This window comes from Hippocampus zosterae, chromosome 8, assembly GCF_025434085.1.
Source record: "Hippocampus zosterae strain Florida chromosome 8, ASM2543408v3, whole genome shotgun sequence".
NCBI classification, from domain to species: domain Eukaryota; kingdom Metazoa; phylum Chordata; class Actinopteri; order Syngnathiformes; family Syngnathidae; genus Hippocampus; species Hippocampus zosterae.
The window spans coordinates 10,966,828-10,990,854 of record NC_067458.1 but is presented as its reverse complement, the minus strand read 5'-3'; the positions used below and the strand labels follow the sequence as shown (position 1 = coordinate 10,990,854).

Genomic DNA, 24,027 nt, shown 5'->3' with positions numbered 1-24,027 from the left:
CAGAGATGTTGCTGTTTTTTGCTGGGTGTGCCTGAAGTATTTCAAGACTTCTACAACTTGCAGGGGACAGGGACCCAGCTAGCGAATAGTGAAAATCAGCGTATGACTGTTGCCTGTTAAAATGTAATTTCTGTTTAAAAAAAAAATAAAACAATAAACTAAAAAATACAAAATCTTCCCCAAAAATGTGATAAACATTCAATTTGCTTTTCCATGAAAAAATCTCCCCTAAATACACAAACAATAAAATTATTATTTTTTTTAAATATTGACTAAAACTTGGGGGGGGGGGGGATCTGAACCGCAAGTATGCTGGGGTCCACTGCAATAGTTGTAATTGGGTTGATGCGAGGGATCTCAACAAGCTCTCAACCAAGCACAGACATGCGGCAGTTGAGAATGGTTCTGGTGAAGTCGAAGCATAAAACTGTCTTGGTAAAATGAAGAGTGCTAATCCAAGCCATTGATTATTTTATCATCAAGTTTATGAATCCAACTAAATTTCATTTATTGTAAAATTCTGTGTCATTCATTGAGTTGCACAGGGAGACCGAGCCTTGGCATTCCTCACAGCCTGTGTGATCTATGCTAATCGAGTCCATTCATGCAGCACAGCTAGTCTTAATGAAAAACCTTTGGCTGGTGATCAGTGTTATTGATCAGGTTGAGCCACACCTTTAAGCAGGGCTAATTGATCAATCCCCACTGCTTGCTTTGGATTAATGGAACATGACCACTGCTTCTCCTACCGCGAGTGTGGACAGTTTGTATGTATGGGTGAATTGGCGTAAGACATAAACATTTCCAGATATGTCTATTAAAGCAAAAACAAAAAAAATGTGTGTGCATGGTTTAATGCACTATTTTACAGATTTGAAATAATATTTTGTGCTCACAGGACCTTTTTTCTCCAAAGTATGTATGTGATGTGATTGTCGTTTTTCACCACAAATATAAGAGACAATATAAAGTTGACATTTGACCTCTTATTCACTGGAAAGTATTTAAATCGTATTTTTAGGACAAAAAAAAAATACTGAGGCGTAGAGTGTTTTGGCAAGATGTCACAAATGGTTTGATTGCACCAAGACAAACACCTTATTCTATCATGTCCTATTATTTATACCATATCAGTTTACCCCTTGGGAAAATCGCATGTGTATCGCCAGTCCCAAAGATGACATGACACCACCAGCCCCCTGCCAGGAAGCACATGAGGCACACGGACCAAAACAGGAAACCCCCAAAACACTCCTGACGGATTCATGCACCGCCCATCAAATAACTGAATGACTCATTCTGCCATTAGTGTTTGCGTGTGTGGGGGTTAGTGGGGGCGGGGGGCAATTGTGTGTATTTCAGGTGTCTTAAAGTGGCCTGTCATGGGTCTCCCAATGGCATGTTAACAACAGGGAAAAACACTGAAACACTCAACAGGCTGCGAAGGTCAGCTGGGGTGAGATAAAACCAGGAATATTGTTTTGTTCCATTGAAAGAAATTGTCAATTTTTTTTCACAAATTGTGTTGGACTTTCATTTGGTCTCGTCAAGAATTGAGCATACTTTGGAACAAAATCCAACATTTGAAAATGTGTTGTTTTTCTGTAAATATGTTGTGCTTTGCAAGCAAAACAACACATGAATTGGATTTTAAATGAAAATGAAAAGTTCTGCCCTTTGCCTTGTAAAACATTTATTTACCCATTGAATCCTTTTATGATTAAATATTAGACATTGCCCACTCTGAAACAGGTCTACTGCACAGAAACTAAACACTGACACATTTTTTTTTAAATTGCAAAACAAAAGGCCTCAAAGGGTAAAATCCAGGCAATGCAGCTTATAACACTGCTAACCTCCAATATTTATTTAACCTTGACCAAATAACCTGCCAGCACTCCTAACCTCCCGTCCTCCAGTTGATTCACACGTTTTGCAGAACGGGACCATACTTCCATCCAATAACCTCTGGTGTGAACTTAATTGTGTATACTCAAGTATTGAGTTTCACCCCATGGCTGGATGCCGTGAAGCTCAAAGAGAAACAGACGCTGTGAACTTGACAATGAGTGAAAAGGAGATAGAGTGGAAGAGAACGCGAGAGACAAGGACCACCCAACATCTGAGAAGAAACAACAAAGCTGGATGGAGAGGAGAGTCAGCTTCAATCTCTTTTGAGGTAGGGCAGTCTGACATTGTTACGTAGCAGTTGTTTGGCCACAAAGCAGATAGAGAAAACGATGGTGATGGTGACAGATGTCGACTGATTTTGAAAAGTATGTTTCAACATATTTTAGCTGATTCTCATTTAGTAATAGTGTATGTGTAATGTTGTTAAAACCTTTGTACTTTTAAACTCATCATAACAAGTGATTTATTAGTAGTAGACTTGTACCTTGAGATATAATACATTCAATCAAAATGATTTCATACACTGTAGTGGGAAAGCCCTGCATGGCCGTTATGTAGTACTTACGTTGGTCACTAGGGGGACATGTAGACAAATGCCATGGAAATGAGCATGTGCTTGTGTGCAAATGACAGACAGAAAAGAGCAAGAGAGGGTTGGGGTGAATTGGTTGAATATTTGATGGTTTCCTATGATTGGATCATTTGAGCTCTAGCAAGTCCTATAAATGTATTTTTTTTAAATTAAACTGAATTTGAATTAAAGTAGAGTAGTATCATCTCCTGTACTGGTTGAATAGAAATTACAGTACAGTATAAAGCATATTTTCAGACTTGGAAAACATATAGTATGCACAATAATCTAAGGTGTCATGAGTGAATATTTATCTGGTTTAGTTTTAACTTTTGCACTGTTGGTGGTCTTAGGCATGGAATTTAAATAAATATACATATTTCCCAATTAAGCAAAACCAGCAGCATCTGGCGAAATAAGCTTTTAGCGCTGACTGTCTCTTACCACAGAACTGTAAAACGTTCAGCCTGGACACAGGTTGAATCAGTCCAATGGTTTTAAAGCTCAAAGTCAGTTGATAAACCCCAACCTTGAAGGCAACATTTCAAGTGACTGCATTATGTGGACATGTGCAAAAGGAGTGTTACCTTTCTATGCAGATGAGTGCCTGTGGAACATAGGGCGAAGGAATTGGACTCCGTTGGAACACAAGGAAGGGACAGCTGAGCTGGAGACAGAGACATGCATGTGCACTGTTCAATCTGTGAAGTCAACTTTCTCGGACGGCAGTCACGTGAGCAAAATGTTTCAGGAAAACAAAAACATAAAAAGTGAAACCAACACACATGGCGGAAAATAAATAATAGAAACAATCCGAAGTAATTGACTTTCATAGAGTAGATAGATAGTAGACAAAAATAAAACAATCCTGGGATTACTTTATGAGATTGCCTGTTTTAGTCTTCCTATCTATCCAAATTGAAGTTCAAATTCACGTATTACAAGACGAAACAGAAGCTGAAGAAACAATTACTGGGGGCTCTAAAGGTGAACAATCATTAATAAAGGTGAACGATCATGAACAGGAGCCCATTGGAGAAGCATGGCTAATGATACCATGCACATCGATTGCCGCCAATCATTCCACTTTTCATGCGTTCAGATCTGCAGCTGCACACACTGCCTGATTAAGTACTGCATTGCTAAGAAGTAATAGTGGCTCACAGACATTGAATTAGTACATTCATATCATTTGTGACACAATTTTCCTGTAAATTGTAGCTCCAATGTCTGATCAGTGATTAAATAACCAATTATTATGGTAGCTTGTGTCAAGGTTTTGTTTTGTTTTGTCTCCAGCAGGTGGCAATGGACAGCTCTCCCTCCCATTTCGCACCAGTTTCTCGTCATGTCATTATCTGTCACTTGTTATAAGAGACTGCCAAGCCATCATCAGTTGTCGGAATATTCGCCTTGCTTATGTCTAACGTGCAAGTGCTTATTTTCTAGACCTTCGTCAATCTTCATCTCGTTGCTAGTCCTACTTGTATTCTGGTTTGTTTCTCTTGTTATCTCTGTTTTGTTTTGGTATTGTGATCCTTGGTGCGTTTTTGTTGTATTCATTGTTTAGCTTTTGCTCGTCATTTTTGTGATTTTGGTTTTTTTTGGTATTTCTCTTGCCTTTTGCAAGCTCTTTTTTTAGTAGCGTTATTTATTTTGAAAATGAAACTTTTTTTGTTCTCAATCTTATCCTTGTCTGTTTGTGGGTTCCGCTCCTATTCCAGACTGGTCCAGAACCATAACAGAATTATCCGCATTCTCGCGGCAGAAAAGTGGCTTTGGTGACTGTGCGCTACGCAGCATTTTCCACCACGGATTAAGTTCCTCTGAGACTCTCTGCCACAACCGAGGTTCTGCGAAACCAGAAGTGCGACCCAACCTGGTGTTTTTCTTTTATTCATTGATTGGCTTTTCCTTGTCGTTTTTGGACATCTTTTTTTGTACCGGATCTTATCCTTGTCTGCGTTTGGGGGATCCGCTCCTGTTCCGGACTGGCCCAGAACCATAACGGCTTGTACGAAATTCAAGGCCCCAATTTGAATAATCGAACTGGAAAAATTATAAAGGCTAACCAACCATTAACTTCCAGTCCAGTTTTTTGTGATCTACGGCATTACCTCAGTCAGCATTCATCTATACATTGATTTTTGAGCAATTTATGCTTCTGTTTAAGCCTGTGATGATTCAGTCATTGTTGATGCAATTGTTGTCATTGAATGTACATTGTATTGTAGTCGTATCATTGGCGGGTGAGTTTCCTGATATGAATGAAAATATAAAAACAATGGTACTCCAATTATTATTGAAGATTATGAAGTATGTTTTGTTTCTTCTTGTGACAAATGTTCAAGATTTTTTTTAGTACAATGGCTGTCATCTGAAAATCAGATACGATAAGAATGATTGGAAGGAAATCTATTTGTTTGAGCAAGTGCTCCTTTAATGTTAAGCGATCGGTTTATTTCGTAATGTCACAAAATTGAAATGGTGCAGACAGATTTATGGACACCACATCTGTCTGTGCATCGGCATCGAAACATCCGCCCAATTTGTCTGAGCTACCTGTATCGCCTGTCATGTCAACTCTCGAACAGGCTCTCAGTGTTGAGATGAATCACCTCGACCAACGGTTAATCTGAAAATGGGTCGGGCACCATAAACTACTACCAAAACTAATTTCACAATGTCAATGCTTGGCTTTCCCGCCCACAAACCAAAAGAACAGCAAAATATTTTCATTGGTCTGTGACTCATCTACATGCGAGAGAGCAGCAAGGCAGGGAAAAGGCCAGACGGAGAAAGGTCAGCATGTCGGAGTAGTTGATCATTCCGAGGTGACAGAGCTGCACTTTAGGAAGTCAAGCGGTCGGAGAGCGCAGGGAGGTAGGGAGTAAAATTGTGTGTAGGTTGCCTGTGGTGGGGAGAGCATAAGGGCCGATATTTGTATGGTTATCAGCCATAAATTCCCCATACGCTGCAGCGTTGGCTGACAGCCACTCGGTGCAAATCAGCCAAAGTACTGTTGTTTGAACACATTCATTGGTTGCTTTTAATTGTCTCTTGATTATCTTCAAAATAAACACCGACATCATAGTCACACTTGTGATGGCCATTTTGTGGCCAAAACACGCAAGAGGGTTTCTTGCAACAACAAAAGCTGGTCGTCAAACATGTACATCCAAATGAGAAACAAATGGATCTTGTTGGCGTCTGGCATGAAGCAAACAGCTTTTAATAGAGTCAAGCTCACTGCGGTGCGTTTGGGACCATCTGTCCAGTCCATTGTGTGACTCTTTGGAAGCCAACAGAATGACAGCTGAGCAGTGGGGTCCTATGAAGACCCCTTCCCGGCTATTTTTTTTCCCCTGCCTGTCATCTATGTCTTCCTTCTGTCTCATTTTCAGTTCATTTAATTTTTCCTCGATTCCTAATCACTGCGTAGCTGCTGGCATTTCAGATTTGGAAACCTTCTCATTTGGAGACCACAGGAAGGTAACAAAACTGTCATAATCCTTTGAACACTCAAATGATTTACCGGTAACTGCATTACATAGCACATTTCTGGTTCTATGTATGGGCTGATGCAGTGGCGTGCAAGGAGGCAACTACAATTTACAAGTTAGATCAATCGTATGGCTAGGTCGGCTAACGGCCCCCGCAGCAGCGAGACTGCCGCCGTCAACTTCGGGCTACTTAACATCCGTTCGCTTACTGGGAAGGGTAATCTCATTCAAGATATCCTCACGGACCGTAAGCTTGACATTCTCTGCTTGAATGAAACCTAGCAAACTCCCGGGGACTTCTCACAGTTGAACGATTCCACTCCCCCGGGATTTGTTTACATTTCCAAGCCCCGCGATTCTGGTCGCGGAGGAGGTCTCGCGATAGTATACCGCGAGAAGTGGAAAGTACTTTCGGTTTCACTCCCGCCACTTTCCTCCTTTGAATGCCTTGCCTGTCAAATATCCGGACCCATCCCCACGATTATTGCCACAGTGTACCGCTCCCCCAAACCCCACCGCGACTTTTTAAATGAAGTGTCTACTGTCCTCTCCCATCTCTCCTCTCTGTCACCAAATGTAATAATCCTGGGAGATTTTAATATACATATGGACAACACTGCTCTTCCTCTCACCATTGACTTCACTTCTTCAATTAACAGTCTTGGTTTTGATCAATTTGTAGATTTTCCCACACACATCAAAGGTCACACCCTGGATCTGATCTGCTGCTCTGGTATTTCCCCCTCCAACTGTACTGCTGACGAACTTCCAATAACGGACCACTTCCTTATCTCATTCAACATTACACTCCAGCTCTCAACTGCCAAATCACCCCGGACCATTGTTTACCGTAATATTAAAGACATTAACATTGACTCTCTCACTGCATGGCTGACCACCCTGACTCCGGACATTGACTCCACTCCTGATGATTTGGTTTTCCAATACAACTCTGGTCTCACCAGCATCCTCAATACGCTCGCCCCTGTCAAGTCCCGCTCTGTCCTTTTTACTCGGTCTGCCCCTTGGTTCACCCCTCATCTACGTTCCTTGAAATCCCAAACCCGGCAGCTTGAGAGACTTTATAGGAAAACCGGCCTCACTGCTCACAAGGACATCTATGCAGCTCAGCTATCCCTCTACAAGGATTCCATCTCTCAAGCAAAATCACACTACTACTCCGGACTCATCTGCTCCAATGCTGGAAATACTAAGACTCTCTTTTCCCTTTGGAACAGAATCACTCAACCTCCTGACTCCCTACCACCTCACTTTTACTCTCGTGACACCTGCAATGCACTTCTCCTCTTTTTCAATGAAAAAATCAACAGAATCCACCAGCATCTGGGCTCCTCTGTACCTTTCCCCTCATCTGAACCTCTCACCCCTTGCAAACTGTTCTCTTCTTTTGAACTCCCCCATCTCTCATTAATTTCAGACCTCATCATTAAATCCAAGACTTCCTCCTGTCAGCTTGATCCCCTCCCCACAGTTCTGGTCAAATCCTGCCTACCCTCTCTGCTTCCCTTCATCTCAGCCATTATCCATTCCTCTCTGTCGACTGGAATTGTTCCTGTACTCTTCAAAACTGCAGCTGTCACACCAATCCTGAAAAAAACTGGTTCAGATCCCAATGACTTCAATAACCTACGCCCCATTTCCCATCTTCCCTTCATCTCGAAAATTCTGGAGAAAACTGTCGCCTCTCAGATCCACTCCCACCTCACCGACAATAGTCTTTATGAACAATTCCAGTCCGGCTTCCGTCCCCGTCACAGTACTGAAACAGCCCTCATAAAAATCACAAACGATCTTCTCATGGCAGCAGACTCTGGCCTTATCTCCATCCTCATCCTCCTTGACCTGAGTGCAGCCTTCGACACAATCTCTCACCCCATCCTCCTCAATCGACTCTCTACCATAGGCATCACCAACACCCCTCTACATTGGTTCCACTCATATCTCACTGGCCGCTCTCAGTTCATTCAAGTTGATTCTTTTACTTCACAATCCCTCCCCGTTTCTTCTGGTGTTCCCCAGGGTTCTGTCCTCGGTCCGCTCCTCTTCATTGTCTACCTCCTTCCACTCGGAAACATTTTCCGCAAATTTGGCTTACACTTTCACTGCTTTGCGGATGACACCCAGCTCTATCTCTCCAGCAAACCCGACGCTTCTCTCCCACCCTCGTCCCTCTCTCACTGTCTCTCAGAAATCAAATCTTGGTTCACCCACAATTTCCTCAAGCTAAACAGCAATAAAACTGAACTCCTACTCGTCGGTACCAAATCCACTCTAAACAAAGCCGACAGTTTCTCCCTCACAATTGATAATGCCACTATATCTCCTTCCCCCCAGGTGAAGAGTCTGGGTGTCATCCTTGACAGTTCACTATCCTTTCACTCCCACATCAATAACATTACCCGGTCCGCTCATTTCCACCTTCGCAATATAAACCGCCTCCGTCCCTCACTCACTCCGCACACCACCGCTATCCTTGTTCACAGTCTCGTCACTTCCCGTATTGACTACTGCAACTCACTCCTCTTCGGTGTCCATCAAAAATTCCTCCATAAACTTCAACTTGTTCAGAATTCAGCAGCCCGGATCATCACGAGAACCCCCTCCTTCCATCATATCACCCCCATCCTCCGACAGCTCCACTGGCTTCCTGTCAAACTTAGAATCAACTTCAAAATACTTCTCTATACATTCAAAGCCATCCATAACCTTGCGCCCCCCTATCTGTCAGATCTTCTTCAAATCTCCATTCCCTCTCGCTCACTCAGGTCCTCATCCTCCCTCCACCTTTTTCTACCCTCTGCCCGTCTCAGTACAATGGGGTGCAGAGCCTTCAGTCGCTCTGCCCCCAAACTCTGGAACTCACTTCCTCCCAACATTCGTAATATTGACTCTCTTTCCTTATTCAAAACCCAGCTCAAAACCCACCTATTCAGACTTGCCTACCCGCCTTAAATCTTTCTTTCTTTATTTATTATTTTATCTGTGTTTTATTATTGGTCTTGGCTGTACAGTGTCCTTGAGTGTTGTGAAAGGCGCTTACAAATGTGATGTATTATTATTATTATTATTCATTCATATCCAACAGTCTATTGTCATCATTTGATAGCGTGTGTCTTGGCGGACAGATTTTTTTCTTGTCCAATGTAATTTCACCTTCCTTGTGTGGCCATGTAAACGCAATCTTTCCAAGGCCTTCAGAAACACCAGTGCTGGCGCCGAACACAATCACACACACACACACACACACACATGCACGCACACCATTAAGGTGAATTTGTGTTATTATTTGAGTCATAAAAATACAGTATGTTAGTTCATTCACCTAGTAAAATTTAATGCTAAAGTTGCAAAATATTTTAAACAAGATGAATGGAGCTCTGTCTCTTGAATCTACATTACTCTCTTTCAAAGACCATGTTGCATTTGTAATACACTCAACTAACAAAACACCATTCTTGGTCATGAACACCCCCCCCCCCACCCCATCAAAAAACAGCCTAAATAAGGTTGGTGGTTGATAGTTTTGTGGGGTACACTTGGAGTTGAGAGGTGGGAGGTGAAAACTAGGTTCAGGAAGTTTTCACTCCTTTCTTCCTCGTATGCCCCTGGCCTCTCCGACTTCAAGTCAGTGACTGAAAGAAGCCAGACGCAGGCAAGATAATCACCATCTAATAAGAGGTTTATATTGAAAGCAGCTTGGTGCTGTGATACTACATCTCGGAGAAGGGAATGCACAGACGCATATGCCGTAAGAAGAAAAAGAAAAATCAACTTCAAAAAACATAGCCACAAAGTTGGGGCAGGTGTAATTATGGTGTATGATGACATACTTAAAAAAAAAAAAAAAAAAAAGGAGCAGATCATGTGAGACAGCCTACTCACAATTAAAAAAAAAAACATCCACCAGCAGGAGATCAAAAGTTTTCCTTAATAAAGTATTCCTTTGCTACTTGCTTGGAAAAGTGTTCAGACCACTTGTTGAGAAATTCATTTTTGATATTATTATCGATTTATGGAAGAATGCTAGTGTCCGTTGTCTTGTGACAGTGTGTTCATTTGCATTCATCTGTTAAACCGTGTTCAAAAAGCGCATTTAATTTCACAAAATAACTTGATAGATAGCTACCTGTAAAGAGATCATCAGCCTTGATGTACCAAACGACCCTCATCATTGTGCAACAAATTGAAATTGCCACAAGGTTAATTTTCAAGTATTCACATAATTGGACTAGAGCAAAGGCAACACATGAATTAATTATATCAGAGATTGGCAGTGTCTTACAAAGCTCAAAAGTCATATTTCTTAAGGCAAATGTTTGGTTTTTTTTTTTCAAAAATTAAAAATGAAGTTGCTCCACCGATTGTATTTTTGTAATAATTCTGGAAGTTTAGCACATAGCCAGGAAAGCAATTTTCTTCATCAAGACAGGTGAAAGGATGTTTCCACTCACTTCATTATCTCAAAAGCGAAAAACTAATTTGACTTTTCCAAATGACAAGAAGTACCTCCATATCTAGTTTGGCTACTGTCGCGCTTTTGTTCATTGATGAAGAAAAACATGGTGAATATTAAAATCAGTAAAACCATCACGATCCTGCTCTTTTTTGGGGTATACTATACATTGCCCCCCCCCCCTGGCATTCCCACTATCTGCAGCCTTTTAATTATCCTGCAAAGTTTAATTGGCAGTTAAAAATTTATATATCGTCAGTAGTTTATGCACAGTCCCCCAACTGTCGACCAAGTATGACAGTTTGAGGTGAATTTAATTCAAGAGCTGTATTCAACGCAATGATTTTACTGAAACTGTCAGAGCTTTTTGTTCGACAAAAAAAATAAATAAATCATTCTTATTGCACACTGTAGTGTTGGTAGGAGAAATGTCTACGAAATAAAAAACAGCTCAAAGGCCAGGTGATGAGTCAACGTGAAACGATACAGTCTCACATGGCACGTTTGTCCAAACACCCTTTAAATGGCTCAGAAACACCCAAAGCCCTGCTCCTTACACCATCAGCACCATTTATATTCTCTTGTCTTTTTTTTTTTTTTTTTTTTAGTTTGAGTGACTATGAGGACTACCAGCTGCAGCCTCTTGCTGCTCGTGCTCAGCCGGTGGAAGGCAATAGGTTTAGCAGACGAGGAGTCGAGCTGGATTTATGGCAAGGGAGGTGACCTCTGGGGCCGTAACACGGTGATGGGTGAGTGGCTCTCAACGGTAAGCTACTGGCACTTGACAAAGTGCCCGAAGCAGAATGAATTTACTTCTCTTTTCCTCAATCATCAAGCAGCCACTGCCCTGACCCCCATCCTGACTGCTATAACAAGATCTCCCATCTCACAGGGCCTGAAAAATTTACTGTCACATCTACTTTTCAATGAGCTCAAGCGAGCACTTCTTTCACCTTCAGCGGAGCAGGTACCAGTGTGGAGGAGGACTAACCTGCCCCTGTGCGTGTTTGTGCCCTTTTAATTTGATCCCTCAAAATAAATCCTGAAATATAACTAACCTGCACATGCTTCAAATTGTGCATATCATCGCCGTCCTGGGAAAAATCATGTTCTGTCCGTTTTTGTCATTTTAAACATTTTTGAAAATGACATTAATGGGGTGTTTCGGATTTCCTATTCACGTAAAACACACACCCAAGAGGACAGAGTTCGCTAAGGAGGAACATAAAGGGCCCTGCAATACATGTCAGCAGACACGTTTACTGTTTATATTCGGAATCAATCTACCCTATCACACACATCCCATGCACAAACATGTATTGATCAACAGCCAATATCTAATCTGCACGTATTCATCAGCTTATTGGTAGTAAAGTTGAATGTAATGATCCTAATCAATTTTTATATACAGTGGATAAAGCTTGATGCCTGTGTATTAGAGCTGAATGATTCTACCGATTTGCGATTTTTCTGATCGATATTGCAATATCAATTCACAATTTTCTTCAATTTAAGCTTCATTGTAATACTCAGTATGCACAGTAAAATGTTACAAATATGACATAAAATGGCATCACACCATCAAAACAAAGCTATTACTCGTACTCTATTAATTTTGAGATGCTTGCGATGCTGAGTAAAGGAGGCAGTTCTCTTTCAAGGTTTTTAAATTGGTTCAATAAAGCACGACCTTGCCGTCATGCATGTAAAAATATGATATGATGTGTAATAGTGTATGTAAAATGTGAACAAAAATTGTTTTAAATGATGTATTAATGTACATGTTTACATACTTGTAAGAGTATATGTATATTTTTCTTACCCTATTTTTGTCAGAGACTTGCGGTATTATAAAAAATAAATAAATGATCGCATACAATTCCACATACAACTTATTGCGCATCTTTGCAATATTGCGCGGGTCATTGTTGCAATGACACTATTTTTGGATATCTGAAAAAAAAAAAAGGCTACAGCATGTATTATTTTCTTCACACGAGCGGAAAAAGTTCGCACTTTGTTCACAGCTTTTATGGGTTGCTAGCCCAAGACAGTTCCGAGGCACTGACGGACTCCTCCATGTTCATGCCAGACGGTGACAATGTCATCACGGAGAGTGACTGCCTTTTACGAAGAGAGGCTGGTCATGCTAGTAGTATCACAATAAACTTGAATGCGTTGAGGATGGCGAGGACAGAAGGAATATACAAACACATTTGCAATCAAAAGTGCTGGGAACACTACCGATTTTACTGCAGAAGTGGACAACTGGATAAAAAAAATTATTAATACAGATGCTCTGAATTACACAAGCAGTACAGACTATTGCAGCGGGTGTGCTGGTTTAATCAGTGACTATGTTTACCACAAATGATAGTTGGATCACATTCATAAATGATGAATACAAATAAACACTAAATAAACGGATCAAACTGGATCGATACAGATACCGATTTATCTTGATTCCATCCCCAAATGTTATCAATGCACAGCTGCTCTACCAACGCACATACTTCATGCCTGCGCATTGCCATGCATTGATGCATATCAGTTATTCTTCACGCCCCTACAATGAATAGTCAAGAAAATGTATATTTCCTGAAGTGGAATATGGAGAATCAGGGAAAATGTCATTAATGATAATCATGCTCTATTTTGATTGTCACTGTCAGATTGGCTTTTTTTTTTTTTTTTTTACAGTAATCCCTCGTGTAGGTAGCAGGTAGCTATCCACCCGCGGCGAATGAAAATCCGTGAAGTAGCGACCAATTAATTTTATTCATTCATTCATTCATTTTCCTAACCGCTTGATCCTCACTAGGGTCGCGGGGGGCGCTGGAGCCCATCCCAGCCGTCTGCGGGCAGCAGGCGGGGGACGCCCTGAATCGGTTGCCAGCCAATCGCAGGGCGCACAGAGACGAACAACCATTCGCACTCACACTCACACCTAGGGACAATTTAGAGTGTTCAATCAGCCTGCCATGCATATTTTTGGAATGTGGGAGGAAACCGGAGCACCCGGAGAAAACCCACGCAGGCCCGGGGAGAACATGCAAACTCCACACAGGGAGGCCGTAGCTGGAATCGAACCCGGTACCTCTGCACTGTGAAGCCGACGTGCTAACCACTGGACTACCGAGGCCGCCACCCAATTAATTTTATTTATTTATTTTTTACCTGCATATGTTAAGTCCTCAAACAGTCCGCGAGAAGCTGCAAAACAACAGCGAGTCACATAGAGCAACATATATAGTACTGTACTCCATGTTCATATCCATATGTTTTTGTGTTTTTTAAGGAATGTTTGAAAAAATCTGCGATGCACTGAATCCGAGATAAACGAACCGTGCAATAGCTAGGAATCACTGTACTATAATTGTAGTTTTTGGCTGAGAAGATCTGCATTGCGATATATAAAAACTTATATTTGTGTTGAATCGAAATAAAACATTTTCTTTTATTTTGGAAAACAATATTTTTGCGGAAATTGGGTCAGAATGATGATATCAATTTGATGTATGGAAATTCAAGCAAAATAAGTGATAGAGTAAAGCAAAATAAGTGCTAGATTATTCAAATAATACTTAGCCCTAATGAAGTTATTTTCTCTTCTATTCTTTATCATTATAAGTTTATATGAATTACAAACATGTGCCGTTTCTGCTATAATTTGGTGCCAAGGAGAGTGTAAAAGTGTCAACGGGTGCATTCTTTAAGGGCCTACTCTGGTTTCCTGAAGAAATATGTTGACATATTATAATTGAAGACTGAAAATTGCATCACTGTATCCCCCCCCCCCCACCAAAAAAAGTGAACTGCTGCCTGTCTTTATGTGCTTGGTCCATGACTGAGTGGCAATTCGGCCAAGGTGGACAGGGCTTCTAGTCCCTGGCCCAAGTGATAATGCAACAAATAGATGGGTGCAAAAACAATCTTGTGATAACTTAGTGGTGTATTATTTGAAGCATATGGTATTTAATAAACCTTGGATAATTTGCGTCTGATAATATATGGACAGCATGAAAAAAGTATAAGAAAAAGGCCTTTTGAAAATTCCGACTGAAGCAGTAGTCGTGGCTCAGCAAACATCGTTTTTCTTTTAACTTTCAATTCTCCTAAGCATCCGAGCTTCACAACCCCTTGGGCTATTGCCTTTCTCAATCTGTCCCTGGAGAGACAGGAGTTATGGTCCCTGTCGATTGAGGAGAAAGGGATGTTATTCCCCTGTCACCTACTGGCCGTGTCGCCATCCTCTCTGCCCTGATCTACGGCCCGATTCACCCTTCTTTACCCCCCCCCCCCCCCCCTTTCTCTCTCCCACTTTGGCTCATCTGAAGCTGCCAGCATGTCGTTGCCACGGGCTGTTGAGATGCATATGATGGAGAACAGTTGTGGAGAATGGAGTAGCAAGACTGATACTTGTTTTGCGGTACTGCTGGCAGATGAAATGTCGTGGTGATGCTTAAGAACTGAGGTGGTCAGTAATGATGTTTCTCAGGGAAAATACAGTTCATGCATAAACGGGAGAAGGACACGGGCCATGACGTGTCGTGTCGTGAATACAAAAAAACCCATTAGTCTGCAACAAGTTACTGCTGCTAGCAAGTATCATTATGGATAACGTTTACAGTACATACAAATAGATGTTATCTTGAGTATACGTTGATGCCGCAGCCATGTTGGATGTGGCAAAGTGAAAGTATTTGTGATGATGACTCATTCACTTGCTCCATGAAGCAAGAACTCACAAGATTATTTCCAAACCATTGATTTTGATAGTAATATGTCATTCTAATGCAAAAATATCATCACCTCGTGTATTCGTCCCTGAGCTGCACGTTGAACGCTTTCTTCAACTTTCCTAATTCAAAATGACATTGTGAAATTCAAGCCTCTGACATTTTCGTTCCTCGATTTTCATTCTTAGCCCTGGAGAACCCAAGAACCTTTTTCTTCTTTGGAAAATGATGAATTATACATTAAATGACAGCTATATGTTCACTGAACACCAAAATATATGTTTTTTTTCAAATATTCAATACTTTACCTGGGTTGCTCCCTTGACACTCTGTAGGAGGTGGGCAACAGAAGGATGCTAACTAAGCTAAAAGCTATGATGGCCAGTCCCTCCCACCCCCTCCAGCCCGCCCTGACAGCACTTGGTAGCTCCTTCAGCCAGAGACTGTTACACCCGCGCTGCAAGAAGGAGAGATACCGACGCTCGTTCCTACCGACTGCTGTCAGGCTGATGAATAAAAAATAACAATCATAATAATAATAATAATTATATGATGTGAAGAAAAATTGTAAATAGTACTGCGATTTATCCATTTTGTGTTGTTCATATTGCATTTAATTGAAAGATGTTTGTTTTTTTTCTCTTTCTTCTTTCTTCTTTCTACATATATTCTTGCTGCTGGAGGCTGTAAATTTCCCAGTGTGGGACGAATAAAGGATATCTTATCTTATCTTATCTTATCTTTAACTCTAAATTAGGATTAGGGCCAAATATAATACTTTGGTATTTAAGGGTAGCATTTGAGAAGAAGAATTTATAGGGGCCAAATTTGACTCTGTGGGTTCTCCAGGATTAAACATCACACTTATTTCATAATCGTGCGTTATTATCACAAGTCTTTGGACTTACTGGGCGAACCAAAATTATTTGGGAAAAGTGAAACACAAGACAGTTGTAGCAGTAAAAGGCAGTCATCTGATGACTGTGCATGACTGAAATTTGATGAAATGGATTTGGAAATATGTTTGGAATGACCTCACGTATATATAGTTTGAACAAGAAAATAACCCTCTAGAGAAAACAACCTCATGGTTTATTCCTCTGGCTAAGGTTAAAGAGCAACCGGGAGTCAACAAACGTCACAGCCTGCACCACCAATGCACATCAACACTGACATCAACATATCCGACACTTGCTAAAGAGATGACTTACAGACCTCAAACAGCTCAGTGTCCATTTCTCGAATGGCCAAAACTCAACCTCCTTGAGGCCCTCGTGCGCCATCCTGTGTTTTGAGGGTCATTTTGGGTGAAGCAATATATAAATAAGCACATAAATACTGTAGATGAATAACCCAAGAATGGAAGCCCGTGTAGCTTGGCTATCCATCATCCATCCTATTACCACACATTCAGCGGCACCTGCAGTATGTATAATGCAGTCAGCCTCTGTAAGCAGATACAAATTCGGCGTGTTCGCAACCTCAATTTGTTATACATGACAATGTCGCAGCTTCTGCTCAGTAGTGACTCTGAATAATGAATAGATTCTCCTCTCGGGACTTAGGTCGGCAGGTGACAGCCTAGCGTTCTTCTGTACAGCGGCAGCATAAAACAAATTGGAGTTCACGCTTTGCAGCGGCTGGGTGGTTATGCATAAACAGTTTCCCTTAAAGCCACTTAAGAAGCACCAAATAGGCTCCGTTTTTCGTCTTTTTATTTGCTTCAGTGGGTATGATGAATCTCCAATGTTAGATACTTCATACTGTGGCTTCACTTGTTGGAATGATTTCTTGCAAAATAATTCAAGGGTCTGGCGCAAATTTGCAACATGATGCTCAATACACCCAAACTTGGCGAGCAAAAACACAGCCACACATATCGTTACTCCGATCAACGCATTTTTAACTGAAAAGTAGAACAGATCAAATTTAATTTATAAGTAACAACGGAGGGGAAGTTGTAAAGAATTGTGTTTCTTTTTATCTTGGCTGAACTTTTGAGCCCTGTTTGGTCAGACCAGATGTAGAATTAGTGCACATCACTTTGCATCAGGAAGACAATAAACACGGAATACTGTCGGACCAAACACACGCACGCACACACACACACACACACACGCATACACGCGCGCGCACACATAGCGCATCTGCAATGTGCATTTTTTTCTAGCGAGTTCACCATGAATGTGATGTAAATTCCACAGCAAAACATTCTTCCCGTTCATCTTGAGGGTTTCTGAATATCACTGAGTTCATCACACACACACACACGCACACACACACACACACACACACACAAAGTGACTGTATGTCAAGTGTGTGTAATTTCAATTAAATATCTGTGTCACATCTGGTAATAATCATTTAAATGCTGAAATTGTTCTTCATATTTAAAATGCTGAAGGATTTGTTGCCAAAATTTAAGTACCAGTGTGTGCAAAGCAAATACAACAGAAGTGGCGTACGTTTGAGTTTCTAAAAATTCAGATTTTTAATAAGAGGGAGAACAGAAGAATAAAGCAAAAATAAAGTAAGCGGACTCAAATTCTAAATAATTCCAACATTACCCAAAGGTAAGTTGTTCTCTAAAATGAGGTTAAGTATTAAAATTAAGTGAAGGCACGAGATAGTCAAATGTTTTTGTTACTTTCACATTACGATCGCCAATCATCACGAAAACAAAAAACGGTTGAGTTTTAACTGGATAGGTGGCAATTATTAATACATAACTAATAAAATGTATCTGATGTGCTTTCGTCAAAATACCCCATTCCATGACTTTTTCTTTGCCGTATTGAACTTGCCTTGTTTTGAGGGGGAGTATACAGTCACGTCATACAAATAAAATTGTAGAGCCATGACCATGATGGCCGTTATTATTTGTGGAAGCCACAGTCAAGAGTCCGAAGAAAACTTTGAGTATCTATAAAATTAAAAAAAAAAAAGATTGTATTTTTACTCGTGAAGGCAGCACGTCATCATCACCAAGCCACCAAATTACACTTGCCAGTAAAAGTCTGGATTCATGCACGTGGCACATGCAGCAGACACGTCATCAAATACTGCACATAGAGCATGTAGTCATGCATATAAACAAGACTCTGCCTCAAATGGTAAATAAGAACCTACATGAGCCACACCGTTTGAAAATTGACATTGTCATTATGGCCCAGCACTTATCATGGCTGCTCTGGTGAGGACTTACACATGGAGAAATGGTACCCAGATGACACTGTCATTACGCAATTGTTGGGGAGCACGGGATCCTGTTGCATGTCAAAGAATTGGGCAAACTAAGCATGACAACTTCAGTAGTATCAAAGAAGGCTACAGAGGAGGAGAGAAAGCCAATGCCGTGGCGTCGACGGCATGCAATCGGTGTACTTTGTACTATCTGAAAAGGATACATGCAATGGATCACATCACTTTCTCAAAATGAGGCCTTAAATTTGCAAAGGATGCAAAGGAACAATGAGGGAAAAGTTAGTGTGTCAAATGTTAGTCGTCCTTAAAGACATATGGTTCCTAAAAGCTGACTTACATCAATTGGGAATGACACATGTGATCAGGTTTAGTCAGATAACTCTGAGATACTTTTTTTTTTTCATTTTCGGTGGAACCTCTAAAGCTGAGCTCAATCCAATTCCCAGGAAGTTCGTTGAACAATTTGTTCAGGTTTTAGAGTCACTATTTAAAAAAAATGCATAAAGAGTACAAGCAGGGTGCTTCCATGAAAATAGATTTCAAGTCAAAACTGTACAACATTGTTGTTCAATTTAGGAAGAGCAAACCGTTTAACGGATTAATTCCGCCCGAAGAAACCTGGAAAGCATTATTGCTATTGCTGAAAAAGCTAATTTCAATGTATATTGCAGTGTTTGCTAATCTTTATAGAGACATGGCACACCATCTTACATGATAAAAATCTCAAGGCACACCCTCAAACAAAAATGTTCGAGGTTTGAATGATGAAATAACGCTGATCCTGTCTCCATTTACTTGCAAAATAACTTTTGTGAACTCTGCAACTCTATAGTTGAAGACAAAGGGACTCACGGGAATTCTTGACTTCATCAGTTTAATAAAAGGCAACAGGTAGATCCTTTACTTTCTCTACTTTCGGCCATCTAATGGAAGATCATTTTAATTCTTCAGCTTTTTTTTGGTTGGGGTTTTGTTTTTCCGAACCATGAAATAACTACTTGGTCTCTGCTCAGTTAGATGGAGGCTTTAATGAAGCATGCGCTCACACTGAGACCTGACATTTGATTCCCTTTGAAAAGGGCTTGCAACCTTCAACTTAGCCATTGTGTGGGGCCATCTTATCAGGAAAGCAACATGCACATACAGAATCACACACGTAACCTCTCCCCTTTTGATTCAACCCCCCCAGCCCACTCCTCACCACCACCACCACAAACACATCAACCCCTATTTTGTCATATTGCACATGTCCTTTTTTGTTCATTTATTTGTGCTTCCTCGGGATATACATTGAACATCACCCACTGTCTACCCCACAATATACAATACAAAACCACTAAAGCGAAAAATTAATATAAAGCAACACATAACACCAAAAGCATATTGAGGGCAGACTGTCCTTGAACATCCAGATCACAAAATAATCACACAGAGGAAGAGGTTTTGAAAGGAACTTGATGTTCTGCTTACAGTTGAAGTCCACCGGAAAACAGTGCGAGCAGCACAAATTATAATATGTAATGCACCATTACCCCTGTTACACCCAAAATAGCTGAACTTAATGATGATTGGTTATAATTTATTGTTTATGTATGTCACAGGCCTTCTCCCACCAGCGTGTCCTTGCTACATTTAATATACAGCAAGTCTGTACTGTACTGTATGTCTGAGTGCTCGGCCATAAAGCCAGTCAATCATGCACACCCAATTTGCATGCGGTAACATTGAGAAGGGAGTCGATTGAAGCAGCAAATGGTCTGATTAATCTTATCTGACAAACATTTATTTTAGTGATTGTGTAACATTAAACACATTATTTGTGATGCAGGGCCTCATTTGTCTGATTCGAGGGTGGTCTCATTCGCATAAATGTGACACAGGCAGTGACACTAGCCGCACACTGAGTGAGTGAGCGAGGCATTAAGAGTGTCGAGGACCATGCAAATCACCTGCAAAGGAAACGCTGTGTGTGAGGGCTGCGTGGCGCTGCGCACACTGGGCATGTGAAACTAAAATATTATTCGCGTGGTAACGTCACAAGCAATGATGCACATCGTTTGGGTCTATACATTTTCTGTTCGTTTTGAATGAATCATTTGCGATTAAAGTTTCATGTCTGAATAGCTTAACTGATGTCAAAGATCATTAGAATAAAAAATTCCTGCAGAAATTGCATGCTAAGAAAGGACAGGTTAAACTGAATGTGCATTTAGCTTTGCTTTTTACTTTCTTTTTTATTTTTTTAACGTAACATTTTTTAAACTCCATTGAGGAAAAAGTCGAACACATTGTAATCAACATATTTTTGGGCTAAAAAAAGAAAAATACTGTCAATATTTGATATATTACTGTGACGTATAATGGAGTTGATTATAAAAGCATTAGTACAATGCTTTTCTCTCAGCAGACTACTTAGCCAGTACTTGTTCTGGTGATTAGAAAGTAAGCAACTGACATCACAGATACTGCGTGAAATATATCTTTAGGCAGTGCTCCATTTTTTTTTTTTATATTCGGAATTTTGAAGTGTGGCAGGAAAAACAGAGCGTAACCTCTACTTTAACTTTACCTGCTTGAATCTGGAAACTCACAATTTTTACACAATCAAGTGTATTCTTCAATCAGCTCATCCAGATACTGTAGATTGATGTCGGTATGTCTGGTTAGTGTTACAGTGAGCCGGATATTTCTGATGTCTGATTTCACTCAACGGCTACACAGGCAGGGCCTTGCACTAATTCATCACAGATAAGCCAGCTGCTGAACAGTGGGGAAATGGGTTGCATTTCGACATCATTTTAGTGACTGTGGTATTTCTAAAATATTGACAATGGTAAATAGGGATTGACAGTTTCAGGAGAGTATTGAAATGACTTCAGCATGCATTTCACCATAGATCGGGTCATAGAGTGGAATATTCCCAAAACATGAATCGCAGGTTAATGGAGCACTCTAAATTGTCACTATGTGTGAATGTGAGTGTGGATGGTTGTTCGTCTGTGTGTGCCCTGAGATTGGCTGGCAACCAGTTCTGGGTGTCCCTCGCCTACTGCCCGAAGACGGCTGGATTAGGCTCCGACACGTCCGCGACCCATCGTGAGGATATGCGGGTTAGACAATGGATGGTCTACCAACTTACTTGTGGTACTGTCTTCCTCCTTCTGCTGACTTTGGGTGTTGCAACTATGAAATGTGTTTGCCTCCTCCTGGTTCAAGGTTGCTCCTGGTGGTAAACTGAGCGGACGAGAGCTCGTGACTGAGCTGGATGGACGGGAACTGGCACAGTTCTGTCACCAAAGGGAAGGTCACGTCACCACAAGACTCTGGGATCAGCGCAGATTCAGGACATTAATGAAAATAGACATTTCTGATGTTTATTTACCGCCTGCTGTCTTACAAATTTCTATTAAAACTGTAAAATAAGCTAACACAAACTACTAACTAAACTAATTCACTTACTGAGACCCAATTTTAATGCAAAATATGAGACAAAGAGGATTGTTGTTGAAATGTCATCATATTAAAAAAAGGTATAAGCCAATCTTTAATTGAAATACGTACTGGCTGTTTGATCATTTTGATTTAGTAAAATTGGCACATCTCTTGCGGCCTCAACTGCTATATTCCATAAGTCAGAAGAATGTTTCACCTGGCCACGTACATGGCTAATAGTGTCTCTAAGCAAACCAGGCATATAGGTTTGTGCTAATATTGGTTGAAAATATAATATGCTTTTACCTAATGGACAACATTTTCGTGACCTATTTTGGGCCCTGCTGCATGCAGCCCCTGGCCAGCCAACTGGGCTGCCAGTTGCCCATCCGTCATCTGAACCATCCAAAGTGGAACAGCATTCATCAGTGAATAGAACTATTTGAAAACTTTGGCTTCTAATGTGTCTTTCTGTATTCTCGAGCACACTGCGTATGCTGCTATGCATTTGGGGGACCCCGCTTCAAAAGGGTCTTTGGATTCCAGAGACATCAGCAGCTTCCAACAGCTGCCTGCTCCTCATCAGTGCCTGACCTCAGAAAACAAACCTATTTGCCCTCTGCGTCACACAATATTTTTTCCACAGTACAACGATCTTTGGAATGGATCATTTCGCACTTTTCATCGGCGGAACCAATCTTCTTTTTAACCATACTGCATACAGCATAAAGTAAGACTTGCTTATTAATGTGTGTCATGATGTTGAAAGACAAATATTGAAAATTATGTTTCTTTGTGGATTTTGGATGGAAGAAAGGTGCACATTTCTTTCCATCCAACACTGCTGTACTTTTTAGAACACTAATTGTTTCAGATGAGGTAATTGCAACCACCTGGGAAGGGACAATTGTTGCTTGGACCTGATTGGCCTGAAGCTCAAGTGAACTCCCTTTAAAAGAGGAATGAGGAAGTCACGGGGGGGGGGGGGGGCGGACAACTTGGAGAGCAGTGCTGCACGTGGGTTGCTCAAAACTGGTCAACTGTCACGCTTGAAAATAAAGAAAACTGGAAAATCTCCTTGCTGAATTGCCTTTTTATTAGTTTTCACCCGGCCTGCTGTTTCTCCGCACGACAATGTGGAAAATTAGTCATTTTCCTTTAATTTGGTAATGTGGGGAAAATATTTTGTAAACCTGTTGAAATCAGTCCTGTAAATGGGAGAAACAACAAACATGCTTCCCAAGAAAAATTGTAATTCCAAATCTTGCATGCAAAAGAATTTGGAACATGTAGGGTTTCTGTTTCTGACTAGCCTCTAATGAGAAAACATTTGCTTTTTACACTACGGCTCATCTACAACACCGGGATCAGAAAAACAAAAAATAATATTCTTTTGCTGCTGCCAAAAATCATTACAGGAAAACCCGACCATTTTATATCCTGTCCTAATGTGACTTATGATTGAGAAAAAGAAAAAAAAAAAAAAAAAAACGAATCCACATTCAATTTATATCAATATTTCAGCAGTGTCAAGGGCATATAACTCCAGAGTATTGAGAAGGGTCTGTTATTTTTATTTTGGTTCAGAAACTGACAGCTTTATTTCAAAAAGTAATTTGGCTGTGTAGGTCAGTATTTGGTATCAGACAAGAAAACTACACGGGTCACTTGGCTGTGTTCAAAATCAAAATCAAAAATTACATGTTACTCGAGTCCAGCGCCTCAATTTAGAAAGGGAATGAATGATTTGGATGCATCAGCAAAAAAGTGTCAATGCAACATTTTCTATTTATTCTTTATTTTTGGTGGACAAATATGGAGCTAACTATTTTCTGTAGCTACATTTATTAATTGTTAAACAGACACACTACAGTGTACGATAACAAATGTCGATGTGAGCAATTTCTCAACCGTAAAGAATCAAAAATATGTTTTAGCCCCCTGAATTAAATTGTTTCATCAGTCCCTTAATCCCTTCATTGTTACATATAATACAACATACACCACAAACTATTGTGGTTCATCTTCAAATGACCCCATATATGCTGTAAGACCAGCAAAGCTTCTTTATCCCATAACGTGCAAGGCACAATACCCAATCCTGTGTTTTACAACAAGGGGATATATGGGGGCATGTGCGGTCATCTAGCGCCAAATGTCTCCTACGTAACCAAAGGACAGTTGGATACGGTA

General features: G+C 40.7%; 1 protein-coding gene across 1 annotated transcript in view; it reads right to left on the bottom strand.

The window, feature by feature from the left end:
• Positions 1-24,027, bottom strand: part of LOC127606304 (adhesion G-protein coupled receptor D2) — an 81,828-nt gene that overhangs the window by 12,454 nt on the left and 45,347 nt on the right. The window contains exons 22-23 of the mRNA XM_052074527.1: positions 21,542-21,689; positions 3,070-3,149 (exon numbers count right to left, since the gene is read on the bottom strand). Of these exons, the coding sequence (XP_051930487.1) occupies positions 3,070-3,149; positions 21,542-21,689 (228 nt within the window). The remainder of the gene's footprint in view (positions 1-3,069; positions 3,150-21,541; positions 21,690-24,027) is intronic.